Source organism: Budorcas taxicolor, chromosome 2 (genome assembly GCF_023091745.1).
Source record: "Budorcas taxicolor isolate Tak-1 chromosome 2, Takin1.1, whole genome shotgun sequence".
NCBI classification, from domain to species: Eukaryota; Metazoa; Chordata; class Mammalia; order Artiodactyla; family Bovidae; genus Budorcas; species Budorcas taxicolor.
In genome coordinates this window covers 21551069-21563895 of record NC_068911.1, presented here as the reverse complement: position 1 = coordinate 21563895, position 12827 = coordinate 21551069, and the positions used below count along the sequence as shown (strand labels likewise).

The 12827-nt window shown below is 42.0% G+C and overlaps 1 protein-coding gene across 1 annotated transcript in view; it reads left to right on the top strand.

Annotated features, from left to right (window-relative positions):
• The window catches only part of DCTN5 (dynactin subunit 5), a 28648-nt gene extending 15826 nt beyond the window's left edge, over positions 1-12822 (top strand). Inside the window, exons 4-6 of the mRNA XM_052655002.1 lie at positions 2923-3034; positions 8268-8370; positions 11455-12822. Coding sequence (XP_052510962.1) covers positions 2923-3034; positions 8268-8370; positions 11455-11552 — 313 coding nt within the window. The 3' untranslated portion in view covers positions 11553-12822. The remainder of the gene's footprint in view (positions 1-2922; positions 3035-8267; positions 8371-11454) is intronic.
• Positions 12823-12827: the final 5 nt, after the last annotated feature.

Below are 12827 nucleotides of genomic sequence, written 5' to 3'. Positions count from 1 at the left end.
GCTGCTTCTGGTGGTGAAATCCATGTGTTGAGTCATGGGAAAAGGAGCAGGTCTGTACTTTTGTTTGGAACACTGAGTGAGAACACGCCATAATGAGCACAATTGGTGGTGGTTCTCTTAGTCTAGTTGGTGGTTAGTTGCCAGAAACAATTCACTTAAGCTGGCAAAACCAGGGGTGGGGGCCAGGGGGGATTCTGATTAAACAGACACAGGCATATTTGATGGAATTTCAGGGTGAAAAAAGGGGGCCAGGTTTCACAGGGACTGGAACCTGGAGCTGGACAGCTTGCCAAAATTAAGACCACATTCTGTCTGTCTGCTACTCTGCCACTGAGACAGTTTTTATCTGTCCTTCTCTCTGTACTTCTTCTTCCCTCTTTTTTCTTCCTGCTGTATCTTCCCACTTTTCTCCTGGAGCCAACTTCGCTGCCTCAGCCCTTTAATTACATCACATTTTCATTTAGGCTTATAGCCTAAATACCTATCAGAGATTTTAAATTGTCCTATTAACAAAATCTTGGTTAGAGTGAATCTGATTGGCTTAGTTTGCAGTTAGGTGCCCACCCCTAGTCTACAAACAGCTTTGACCCAGAGGGTATGGTCAAGTCAGGCCGACTGATCTCTCAGTGGGAATAAGGCTTGTCAGAGAAACATCTGACAGGGCAGGGAGACTGCCCGCTATGCTTGATGTGGAGTATCCTCTTTGCTTCCCTCTCTGCTTGCCCTCCTGGCTCCTTCCCATGGCACCAACTGCTTCCATCCAATAATTCAACAATCGTTTATTGAGTGTTTTCCTTATGCCAGTCACTAGGTTATAATCTGGGCATATAAAATATGGATAAAATGGGGTCTCAAAACCTAGTGTTAGAAATAAAACAAACAAATGAATGTAACAAGAAAGAGAGATTCACAGGTGTATAGAACAATCTAGTGGTTACCAGTGGGAGGGTGAGGGGTGAGATAGGGGATGGGGATTAAGTACAGACCACTGCATATAAAATAAATAAGCAACAAGGATATATTATACAGCTCAGGGAATATAGCTAATATTTTATAAACCTCTAAAATAATGAACTACTATGTTGTATGCCTGAAACTTGCATAAAATTAGCTATACCTCAGTTAAAACAACAGCAATCACCACCACCATGTGGTAAAAATGATTGAATAAACAGCTACTATAGAATATAATGCTGCAACAGGATAGCCACTGTGTACTGGAGTACTGCTGACCCTGGGGTATGAACATGGTTAGGGAGGAACAGAAGAGGGCAGTTCCTTCAGACAATAATACTTGGATGTATATCATGCAGGAATTGTCTGCATTTCTTGTAGTGATGCTGGACTCCAGGATTTCATTACATACAAGAATTGGAGCAGAGAGTCATTGTATATCATATGAAATTCAAATGAAAATATTTGCTCATTAGTTCAGAAGGTGCTTGAGGGGGAGCCAGAAAACCTTTTCATGATTTCTTACAGTAACTGATGCTCTGCTAGAATTGTTGACTCCACCTCCTGATAAAGGCATTATTGGGCTGGATATGGTCCAGGCAGAAGACTGAAAATGAACAGTCTTTTCAGTGAATGGAGGGATGTATAAATAAGAACAGTATACATGTAGCAGCCTGGATGGGAGGGGAGTTTAGGGGAAGAATGGATACATGTATGTGTATGGTGGAGTCCCTTTGTTGTCCACCTGAAACTATCACAAAACTGTTAATTGTCTATATTCCAATATAAAATAAAAAGTTTAAAAGTAGTCCTCATGAGAAATACAGAAATATGGAAGTGTAAATAGCAACACATGCATAGAAGGTGAATGTCGATTTCCTCCCCTGTATGTCTCTATACCAGAACCAGATAAGAGTAAAGAGTTTTGAATTTTCAGTTTAAAATTGAAGAGTTGACAGCCTGCTATAGACTATGATAAAATTAAGGAATCCATTGTTACCCAAGGGGTCTAGACTAAAAATGCAAATAAATTAAGGGAGATTTAAATAAGTTATAGGTGTGTGGAAGACAGGTATCATCTCTGCTAAAATATTCCTGACAAAACAGAACACAGGACTGGAAAGAGCCAGTGAGTATCCAGCTGCTTTGTATTAGTTCTAGTCCAAATATTTTACATCCCAAGTACTGAAATTTCTTGGAAGTATGATCACAGACCACTGTCAGTTATATCTGAGGAGTCTTGGAGAATGGGAATGATGTCACAAGTCTAGAGAAACCCTACTAACTCCTTAAGTCTTGGCTTAAATGTCACTTTCAAGTAAGCTTTTACCAAACCACCAGTCTGAATAAAGTCTCTTTGTCATGCCCTCATGATGTGTTATTTTTCCTCTGTAGCACTTATCACAGTTGTAACTAATTACTTATTTAATCATTTATTTAATCTCTCTTCTCCCATGGGCAGGGTCAAGTCCCTTTTGCTTGCTATTGTATTCCCCAGTTCCTAGCGTAGAGTCAGGCAGTAAAACCAGACACCCAGTAAAACCAGACAATATATAAATTTTCAGCATGTTGGGAATTATATCTCATGAACATTACATCAGTCCCCTGAAGCATTATAGAGCAGATTAATGAAAATATGATCTGTGGGCACTTTCAGAGGAGGCTGGAATGAGCAAAACATTCATTTGTTTTTATTTGATGCTAGCTTTTCTAACTTTGAAGGTCTTGCCCTTGCTCTTTTGCTATTTCCTTGCACATTTCTGTAGTCTAATATTTCTGATTTCGGTTTAATAGTCACATGCATCTTCTTCAATGTTACAGAATTCCTCAAGTGTGAGGATTCTTCCCTTGCTAGGAGCAGTCTTATTAAGACAAGATGGTGTTGCAGTTGTGATCTTTAGTTTTATAAACCTTGACCAGAGCTACATCACCTTGACTGTTCTTTGTTCTCTTCTTTTTCTTCTGTAGCGTTGCATTTTTTCCTTTACATATTGGGGACCACGTCTTTATTGAGGAAGATTGTGTGGTCAACGCAGCTCAGATTGGCTCTTACGTTCACGTTGGCAAGAACTGTGTGATTGTGAGTATGCTGACTTGGCTGGCTGAGCAGCCTCACTCCCCTTTGAGCTCCTATCCCTCCCATCAGTGGGCCTTTGCTTCTGTCATCAAGCAGGGTAGAAGTTTTTTCTGGTCTAGTAGTTTGCCAGAATTGTTGTTAAATTTGGAATTCTTCCTAGGCACTAGTAATCATGGCTAACCTTTATGGAATCTTTTCTATATGATGTTAAACTCTTTGGTTATTCCATTTAATTGTCACAACCATCCGAGGATGATAGACTGTAATTATCCCTATTTTCATGTGAGGAGACTGAAGACCTTTGATATTGGGGATTTGACAAGGCTAGTAAATGCTAGAGTTGGAATTTGAACCCTGGTGGTGTGAATAGCCATGCCACTATGTGGCCTACCTGTCACACCTCACCTTAAGAATCTTACAGTCTGGTGGGGTGAGGGGATCTTGAAGGGTAAGTCAAAGCTGGCTTATAGACAAGAGGAGAGAGAGTGTTTCAGGGGAGAGATTGGCACGTGTAAGGGTCACACTCACCAAGAGCATGACTGTAAAGGAGCTGCACGTAGTTCAAGATGCTGGGCCTGCCAGGTGCTAGTGGGCCTCTCACTCAGCAGAACCTGTAGGACACAGGTCTACAGGCACCGTGGCATTAGTTTGTTAATGCCAAACATTAATCCAGCCAAAGCTTTCCAAGGCTGAATTTCTTGACATTTCTTAGATGAAGAGGTTGATTTCAGTTAGGATTTCTGAGTCCATCCTGAGTGAGAATGATCAGAGGCAAACTCCCTAAATTTTCAGGGAAAATATTTCCTACATTTTATATTTGTCCGTCAGATTCTGGGAAAGCCAAGACCCCTTTCCTGTTTTTAAATGGCTGCTCCTATTAACACAAAGTCAGCTCTCTGCTCTGGATAAGACTCAGAGCCTAAAGTATCAGAAAATCTGCAGAAACCATGCAGTCACTTTCCAGGAGCCATGAGGCTGCTGCAGAGGTGGACAGTGCAGAGAGCCACATTGCTGAGAAGACATTCCAGTCTGACTTACTACTCAGAATCAAGGGGAGCAGTTGTTCTGCCAAATATTCTCTGGAGGAGTTCCTTAATATGTATTAGAGACAGAATGTCTTTGGTTCAGCCTGATGTTGAGGAGAGGGAGAAGACAGTGAAATCCATCCTCTTTCCTCACTAACTGCTTGATTAGAGCAGGCTTTCCAAGCCACAGCTGAATTTTTCTGATATTTTCCTCAGTAATGGGAAGACATCAGCATAGTAGCCTAGTCCTTTAGGTCCAGAGCCAGTTGTCTGAATAGTTAATAACCAAATGCTATTCCCAATGCTGAGGAAATTCTAGTCCTGTTGTTCAGCATCTGCTTTTTGTATCACTTTTCAGTGCATCAACTCCTGGTATTGTCATTGTTTGGCACTGGCTGTACTTATTTGCTGAGCCTTTACAAATTCTCAGGAGAAAGATGCTTTGAGAATCTCAAAGCTAGTAGGAACTCTAGAGTCCAGCTGTCCCCATGACACACAGATCTTTCCTGTAGCATCTCATGTAGTACTGTAGCTTCTGCTTGGATATGGGAAGGTATGAGTGTTAATCAAAATTGCCCAAAAGTCTTCAGGAAAAGCCTAACAGGCATTATGGGTCAACTGTTATCATGCCTTGAGCTTTACATTTATCTTTAATCTTAATAGCATTCTGGCAGGCTTGGTTTTACATGCTGTTTCACAGGATGGAAGAAATTTGCTAAATAAGTTGGATAAAGAGATACGGGACTTCCCTGATAGTCCAGTGGTTAAGACTCCACACTCCCAATGCAGGGGGCACGAGTTTGATCCCTGGTCAGAAAACCAAGATCCCACATGCCATGCATTGCAACCAAAAAAAAAAGAAAAAAAGGAAGAAAAAAGAAAACAGCAAAAAAAAGGGAGATAAGGGTAGGTGTAATACCAGCAACATGTAGTTCTTAACTCCTTCTTGAAAAGTTCTCCAGGAAAGAATAAAGAAGCAGTTACAGCTCTTTACCTCCTCAGCTATTGTCAACTCATTCCCGCCTAAGAAGTACCTGCATTTTTTATTGTGCTGCTGTGGAATTGATCAGTTTACCCAGAATTCTCTGAAACCCAAATGAGCACGTTTCTCTGAGCGGGCAGAGTGGCTAACTAGACAAGCAGGTGCCCTCAGGCTGTTTGGTAACCAGGGTAGACAGTGGGAAAGCTCATCTCCACTGCTCTTCTTTTCCAGGGCCCTTTGTCTGGGGATCCCTGTGAGTGTATCCTGCCATATGCAGCACCTTGTTTCCTTTTGCTCAGTGCCCCGTGTGCTTGGTCTGGGTTTTTAGGAGCCTCGGCATCTTAGGGAATCTTTGAGTTAATCTGGGAGTCACCAGGGGAGCTGGCCATCTGCTCCATTTTTGATATTGCCAATAACCCATGATTCATGGAAGAGAGTTTTCTAAGGAGAAGTGAAGATATGCAGTCATAACTTGCTTCTGACCTAAAGATATTGCCCAACTTGGCTGTTATCCACCCAGCTGGAGACAACTTAGTTAGCCCCTGAAGAAATTCAGACCTTAGAGGTATAAGCTTTTTAAAAAATTCATTGGGCAGTCTACCCAGGAGCTCTTGGACATGCATATGATTTAGGTGTTTAATATTGGGGGAAATTTTGAACAGCATGAAATCAAAGTATGTTTCCTATTCTTTGGTAAAGTCTGAGATCTAGATGGGTTAGCATTATCTTGGTATTTGTTTCATGTGTTCCACGTCCTCAGCCCAGTATGTTTTATCTGATATTCTGACCAGAACACGAGTGAACTATAGGCTTGGATGATGTAAATGCAACTGGTAAAGACCAAGACTTTAATTTACTCAGCAAGTCATCTGAGACACGTTGTTGTTCAGTTGCCAAGTTGTGTCTGACTCTTCCCAAAACCATGGACTGCAGTACGCCGGCTTCCCTGTCCCTCACCATCTGAGTTTGCCCAAGTTCATGTCCATTGAATCTGTGATGCCATCCAACAATCTCACTGTCTGTCACCCTCTTCTCTTTCTGCCTTCAATCTTTCCCAGCATCAGGGTCTTTTCCAATGAGTCAGCTGTTCACATCAGGTGGCTGAAATATTGGAGCTTCAGCTTCAGCATCAGTCCTTCCAATGAATATTCAGGAATGAGTTCCTTTAAGATTGACTGGTTTGATTTCCTTGCTTTCCAAGGGACTCTCAAGAGTCTTCTCTAGTACCGCAGTTCAAAAGCATCAATTCTTTGGCGCTCTGCCTTCTTTATTGTCCAGCTCTCACATCCGTACATGACTGCTGTAAAGACCATAGCCTTGACTAAATGGACCTTTGTCAGCAGTGATGTCTTTGCTTTTTAAACACACTGTCTAGGTTTGTTATAGCTTTGCTGCCAAGAAGCAGTCTTTCTAATTTCATGGCTGCAGTCACCAACCGCATGATTTTAGAGCCCAAGAAGAGGAAATCTGTCACTGCTTCCACCTTTTCCCCTTCTGTTTGCCATGAAGTATCGGGACCAGATGCCATGATCTTAGGTTTTTAATATTGGGTTTTAGGCCAGGTTTTTCACTCTCCTCCTTCACCCTCATCAAGAGGCTCTTTAGTTCCTCTTCGCTTTCTGCCATTAGAGTAATATCATCTGCATATCTGTGGGTTTTCTTGCTAAGGGAGATGCCAAGCGGAAGGCATCTGAGATATAACTTTAACCATATACAGAAGCATCTCCTTTTCATTAAGTCATGAAACACATGACTCTCCCAAACCTTATTTCTTGCCCCCAAAATGCTGTGGGTGATGGCAGAATTGAATGACTAACTAATAACTACCATTTACCCATGGCAGAATAAGTGAACTGTTAACTTCATATCCAGAAGAATTTCCCAAGACTTGTCCAGTTGGAGTTTACAAAAGAACAAACAGGGGCTTCCCTGGTGGTCCAGTGGTAAAGAATCCACCTGCCAATGCAGGAGACACAGATTCGATCCCTGGTCTGGGAAGATCCCACATGCCGCAGGGCAACTAAACCCACGGGTCACAACTACTGAGCCTGTGCTCTAGAGTCATGAGCCGCAGCTACTGAAGCCCATGTGCCCAGAGCCCCTGCTCCACAACACAAGAGAACCCCCTGCAGTAAGAAGCCCATGCGCCGCAACTAGAGAACGCCCACACACAGCAAAAAGACCCAGTGCAGACAAAAATAAACGAGTAAATAAATAAATCTTTAAAAAAAGAGGATAATAATCATAAACCTTTAAAAAAAAGAAAAAACAAACATTAAACTGGTAGGTGCAAAACAAACGTACTGGCTAATATGGACCACAGTCACAGAAGTAGATCCTGATTTTATACACAAATGGCTCCAACTGACATCTCAGTTGATGTCATGTGAATTAATCTCCTTCCTCTGGAAGCCTCTCAGGCAGGTCCTTTAGTGATGGAAACCAGGGGCTGGTCCAAGATTCTGTCCTATCCTCTAGAATCCTTACTGGAAAGAGCTTCTTTTCCCGGTAGTCCCAGCAGAAGCCCTGACTTTGAGATTCATCACGGTTCATACACTGATTCCCTAAACCAGGCTTGGGCCAGGCTTGGGGTTTAGAGTTTAGGATGAGATGAAGCACATGAACTGAGATAGGGATGGGGTGGTATCCAACGAAAATATAAGTTCTGTTACAAGGAGAAAGGGAAATGGATGTCGGACAAGCATAACAATAGATATCCACTAAGTAAAAGCAAAGAAAGAAAATTAAACAGAATTCTTGAAGATCAAATTTCATATAGTCTGAAATGCCTAAAGTAGCCTGAACTGTCCCTAGTGTACAACCCCCACTTCAAATTTAAACACACAAAGGACTCACACACACACACTAACGTTTCTCCCTCATGCTTGTCAGGTACCATTGGCAGTAGAGAATTGTGGGCAACCCTTTTGTCCCTGACCATGACAATTATAGGCTTCCCTGATGGCTCAGACAGTAAAGAATCTGCCTGCAATCCAGAAGACCTGAGTTCGATCCCCTGGTTGGAAGATCCCCTGGAGAAGGGAACCGCAACCTACTTCAGTATTCTTTCCTGGAGAGGTCCATGGACAGAGGAACCTGACGGGCTGCAGTCCATGGGGTTGCAAAGAGTCAGACATGACTGGAAACTAAACAACAATAACACAGCAGATAAGACAACTTTTATTCCCATTTCCTGGTCTGTTTCCTATTAACAAGATTTTAATTTTAGGGGCGCCGGTGTGTGTTGAAAGACTGTTGCAAAATTCTTGACAACACAGTATTACCCCCAGAAACTGTGGTCCCACCGTTCACCATCTTCTCAGGCTGCCCAGGTAACCCGTGGGTGTTAATTATTAAAACTAAAGTTTATTTTCTTTCACAAAAGTCATGCATGCATTTTCTGTCTCTTAACAGTATGTTAGTCTAGCTAACTGAAATACTCTACTGACACAGAGTACCTAGAAATGCTATCCAAAATAGAACTTGTATCTTTTTACATGCATAATTGGAGTCATAAGGAAATTATTAGGGATCAGAAGCAAAGTGGAAACTAAATGCAGACTTTCAAGGATGCTTCAGGTGATGCCATTTCTATAGTAGTATGGTTTAGGATTTGATGCCCATGTGGGATGAGAGATAAAGCCTCGGATCTACACAGGGCAACGAGATCCTCTTGAAGGGCTTTCCCTCAGTAAAAAGTTGATGGAGGATGAATCTGCCCCCAACACAGGAAAAGTACAAAGAAGAGTGTCTTTCTTGGCCTGAGCTCTGGGTGGAAAAAGAAAGTCTCTCTAGATGATGGCCTTACCCTCACAGTGGATGGGGGCTTGAACTTGTACTTCTGGCCTGCTCAGAAATGCCCTAACTGAAATATTACCATAAAACATGCCCAAAGACCAGTGAGAGCTCTGGGATACCCAAGAAAAGCAAATATATTGTCATTTGACCTTGGCCGATGGAATGCCCACAGGCAAAGTCCTTATGAGCTCAAGAGATGGGGATTACAGATGTGGGGAGACAAGCAGTCCATGCTCACTGTAGAAAGGTTGGAAAACACCAAAAAGCAAAAAGAAAAAGAAAAACCTCACATTCCCCCACCCCCACCTCAAGACAGTCTCGTCTCTTCTACCTGTTGTTTTACTCAGTGGAAACCTCATAGAACATACAGAGGTACGGAACAGATTCACAGATGGAAGATGATATGAAGAGAGAGATTTGACAGCATATGGTCTCTAACCACTGGGTGGTTTAATTGGTTTTCCAATGTAAAAAAAATCTCATTACTCAGATCATTGAATATGAATTTCAAAGAGACACATAAATCATCCACTAAGATTCTTTCGGGAGGAAATGAGCTATTCTGCACTTTCGTGCATCTCTGCATTTGCAGAGGAGGAAGAGACTCATTTAGTAATTCTCCCCATACTGAGTTCCCACTGTGAAACAGTTTAACAGTTCTTAGCAAGTGCTAGATCAGAACAGTCTTTATTGTTTTGAGTGGTTGTGAGACAAGCATCTGATCTGAGGTGAGAAGTATCTTGTTGGAAAAATAGTTTAATCTCTTCTGACTTATTCAAGGCCCTTAGAAGCAACTTATGATCTTTGAGCATTGATGGCAGATTGCAGGAAAGCACTTCTAGGTATTTGAAATCCCAGTAAATTCTGTGTGTGGAGGTTCTGCCTGGGATCTTAGAGATCATTGTGTAGGTGAGGAAACTGAGGCTTGGAGAGGTTGAATTGTCCAGGGTATCAGTGCTGGTTAGTGGGGAGGCTTTTATTTATTTATTTTCATTTGACTACTCAGCTTTTGCAATCCCAGTTCCCTGGCCAGGCACTGAACCTGGGCCAGGGCAGTGAAAGCAGCAAATCCACTAGACCACGGAGCTCCCAAGACTCTTTGTTTAGAGTCTAGTACTTTTTGCACTAGCAGGGTACTTCTCATGTTTATTTGTGTAGTTTCACAAACAAATGCTAACCATCTAGATACTACTGTTGACAACCTCCCTCTTTAATCAAGAGGCGTGGGGTGGCAGGAAAACCAGCATATTTTTGAAAGTCTCCCCAGAATGAAAGGCAAGGCATCCAGAAAGATTCTGAGTTAGGAACCAAAAACTCAGATGCCCACAGGAGCCAGACAAAGTATGTAAATAGTTGAAGTAATTGCTTATCATAGCTGTTTAAGCATACAGGCATGATATTATGTGAACTTCTCGTGTTTCATGAGAAGCTAAAAATCTGAATGTTTATGTTATACTTCTGAATTTTTAATTGTTGAATACCATTTTTTTAATAGATTAAATACTGTACAGATTCAATATACATTTGGAATGTGCCTGCGAGAGTTGTGTATTTTTTAAGACCATTTTTTCATTCCTGTTTTCTCTGTTTATGTATACAAGAGTATATGTGTGTGTTTTTGCATGTTTATGAGTATATGCATATGTGTGTTTATGTATGTGTATGTATTTGTATATATAATATGAAACTGTTTTTATATATATAAATAGACTCACACTCTATTCTGTTAGGAAACTTGCTTCCTTAGTATATCTTGGGCATCATTTCTTGTCAGTATGGAGCAATTTACCTCATTCCTGGCTACAGGGTTTGCATTGCATAATTATCCCATGGTATAACCAACCATCCTCTGGTATAATGGAGCAAAAAAAGTTATACTTGGTTTTTCATAATTAGAGATTTTGCTGCATTAATGCTTTTGTATCTATATTGTGCAATTGGGCAAGATTATCTGTGGAATAAATTCTGAAAAGTTGGATTATCAGATCACAGGGTATGAACCTTTAAGTTATGCTAGTTATTCCTACATTGCTCTTCAAACATCTGTGTGAGTTTATACAAATACCATACTGTGTGAGTGCCTCTCTCCTAGAAATTCTTCGATAAGTTTCCCCCATCTTTTGTCTATTTGGGCATTTCTGTTCTACTCCCATCTATGATTCAAATATATATAACTGCTCAGGCCTTGGATTCAGTTTCATTGTATGAATATTAGGGCAGTTTCTCCCCTGAAGAGCGCTCACCTTGGCTTGCCCCACAGGCATCACCCCAGAATCCAGGGGATAGATGAATCCTTGCCTGGAACAGCCTCTGATGTAGTCAGATTTGCCTTAACCCTTCAGTAATGTACTAACTTCTTTTACTTGGAATATATTTCTACATTTTGAGAACAGTATTATTCCCACACCACCACCCCCCCCACCTGCAACTCCCTCCACACACAGATTCATATTATCTTGAATATATGGTCAGGAAATATTCTGTTAGCACCAAAGATGGAAAACCTAGTATTTAGACATTTGCAGCTAAAGAAGGCTTCTAGAGGTTTCAGCAGAAGTCAGAGCTGCATGTGGGCCTCCTCTGGCTCCTCGTGGTTGACCAGGTCTTTCTTTCCCCAGGACTCTTCTCAGGGGAGCTCCCAGAATGTACCCAGGAGCTGATGATTGACGTCACCAAGAGCTACTACCAGAAGTTTTTGCCCTTGACACAGGTCTAATGTATCTGCCTTGTGTCTCAAATTTGCTTGAGCGCTAAGATGAACTTGGGGACAAAGTGAGCCAGACAGCATCTACGAAGAGCTCTTGTGTCTTTGACAACTCCCACCCTCTTTCTCTTTTTTTTTCTTTGGTTTCATTCTTTAGAATTTCTCAGTCCTCCCAGGCTCTAAGCTCTTAAGACTTTAATAACAGAACAACTGAAGGGTTGTCTCCAACTGCTGTGCTTAAACTGTATCTATTCACTGTCACTCTGTACCATGATGTGGGGAGCACAGACTCATCTGTTCCCAGCACTCCCACCCCTTGGCCCTGCGGACAGCCGGATGGAGCAGGGCACTCTGTCCCAGCGGGGAAGTTGTGTGTGGCCTGTGGCCATGAGCTGCCACAGTGAGCACCACTCGCAGAGGTCACTGTTGGCATCCCTGCTGCTCATACAGTTGGCCAGTTGCCACAGCTGCTCGTCATCTGCAAAAAAACTGTTTGCCACTTTTCAGAGCCTGGATTCCTCTTGGCTACTAAAACTTGAAGGGAGGGTGGTTAGTATTTCTCTTCTTCCCAAAATAACCTGATCATCTTAATTCGGGGTGAATAATTAAAGACTTTCTAGCATTCTATTCTAGGGCCTTGGCTTTCACTAAAAGCTTAGTGAAAGCATCCAGAAAGCATCCCTTAGCATCCAGATTTTATTTTTGCGAAGTCCCAGGTTTAAGTCTCCCATGTGGATGGGCTAGACTGGCAGCCACTCCTTGCCTCATGGTATTTAGGAGCAGCAGTGTATGCCTTATTTCACTGGAGATGTAGCATTTGTGACACTTGCTCCCTGGCCTGGAACCATTCAAACCACACTACATTTGCCATAAACCTCACAGTTCAGACCAAAATATCTATACTTGGCCCCAATCTCATATGTACATGGGGGCCTCTTAAAATCATTCTAGGGGCATGGAACCCCGAGGAGTAGACAGTTGCCAGTGCTATCCATATGTTCTAGGTAATATCTCAGTCCTTCCCATTCTGCTCTAGTAGGAAGACTTAGAAGTGAATGCCTGAAAAGATTGGCCTTGCTTGATGCTCTAGTGCTGCTGTGAATGGGGTAGGACAGTTCAGCCTCAAAGGTTAGAATCCGGCAGCAGCTGTCTTGATTTAACATCTGGTCTGGGGTTTGCAAAAAGAACTGTATGTACTCATCTTTGCTAGTTCAATGTAAAACTGCTTTCTGGTTTCTTTATTTTTTATGTTTGTACATTAAAGACGTGACACATGAAACAAGTCAT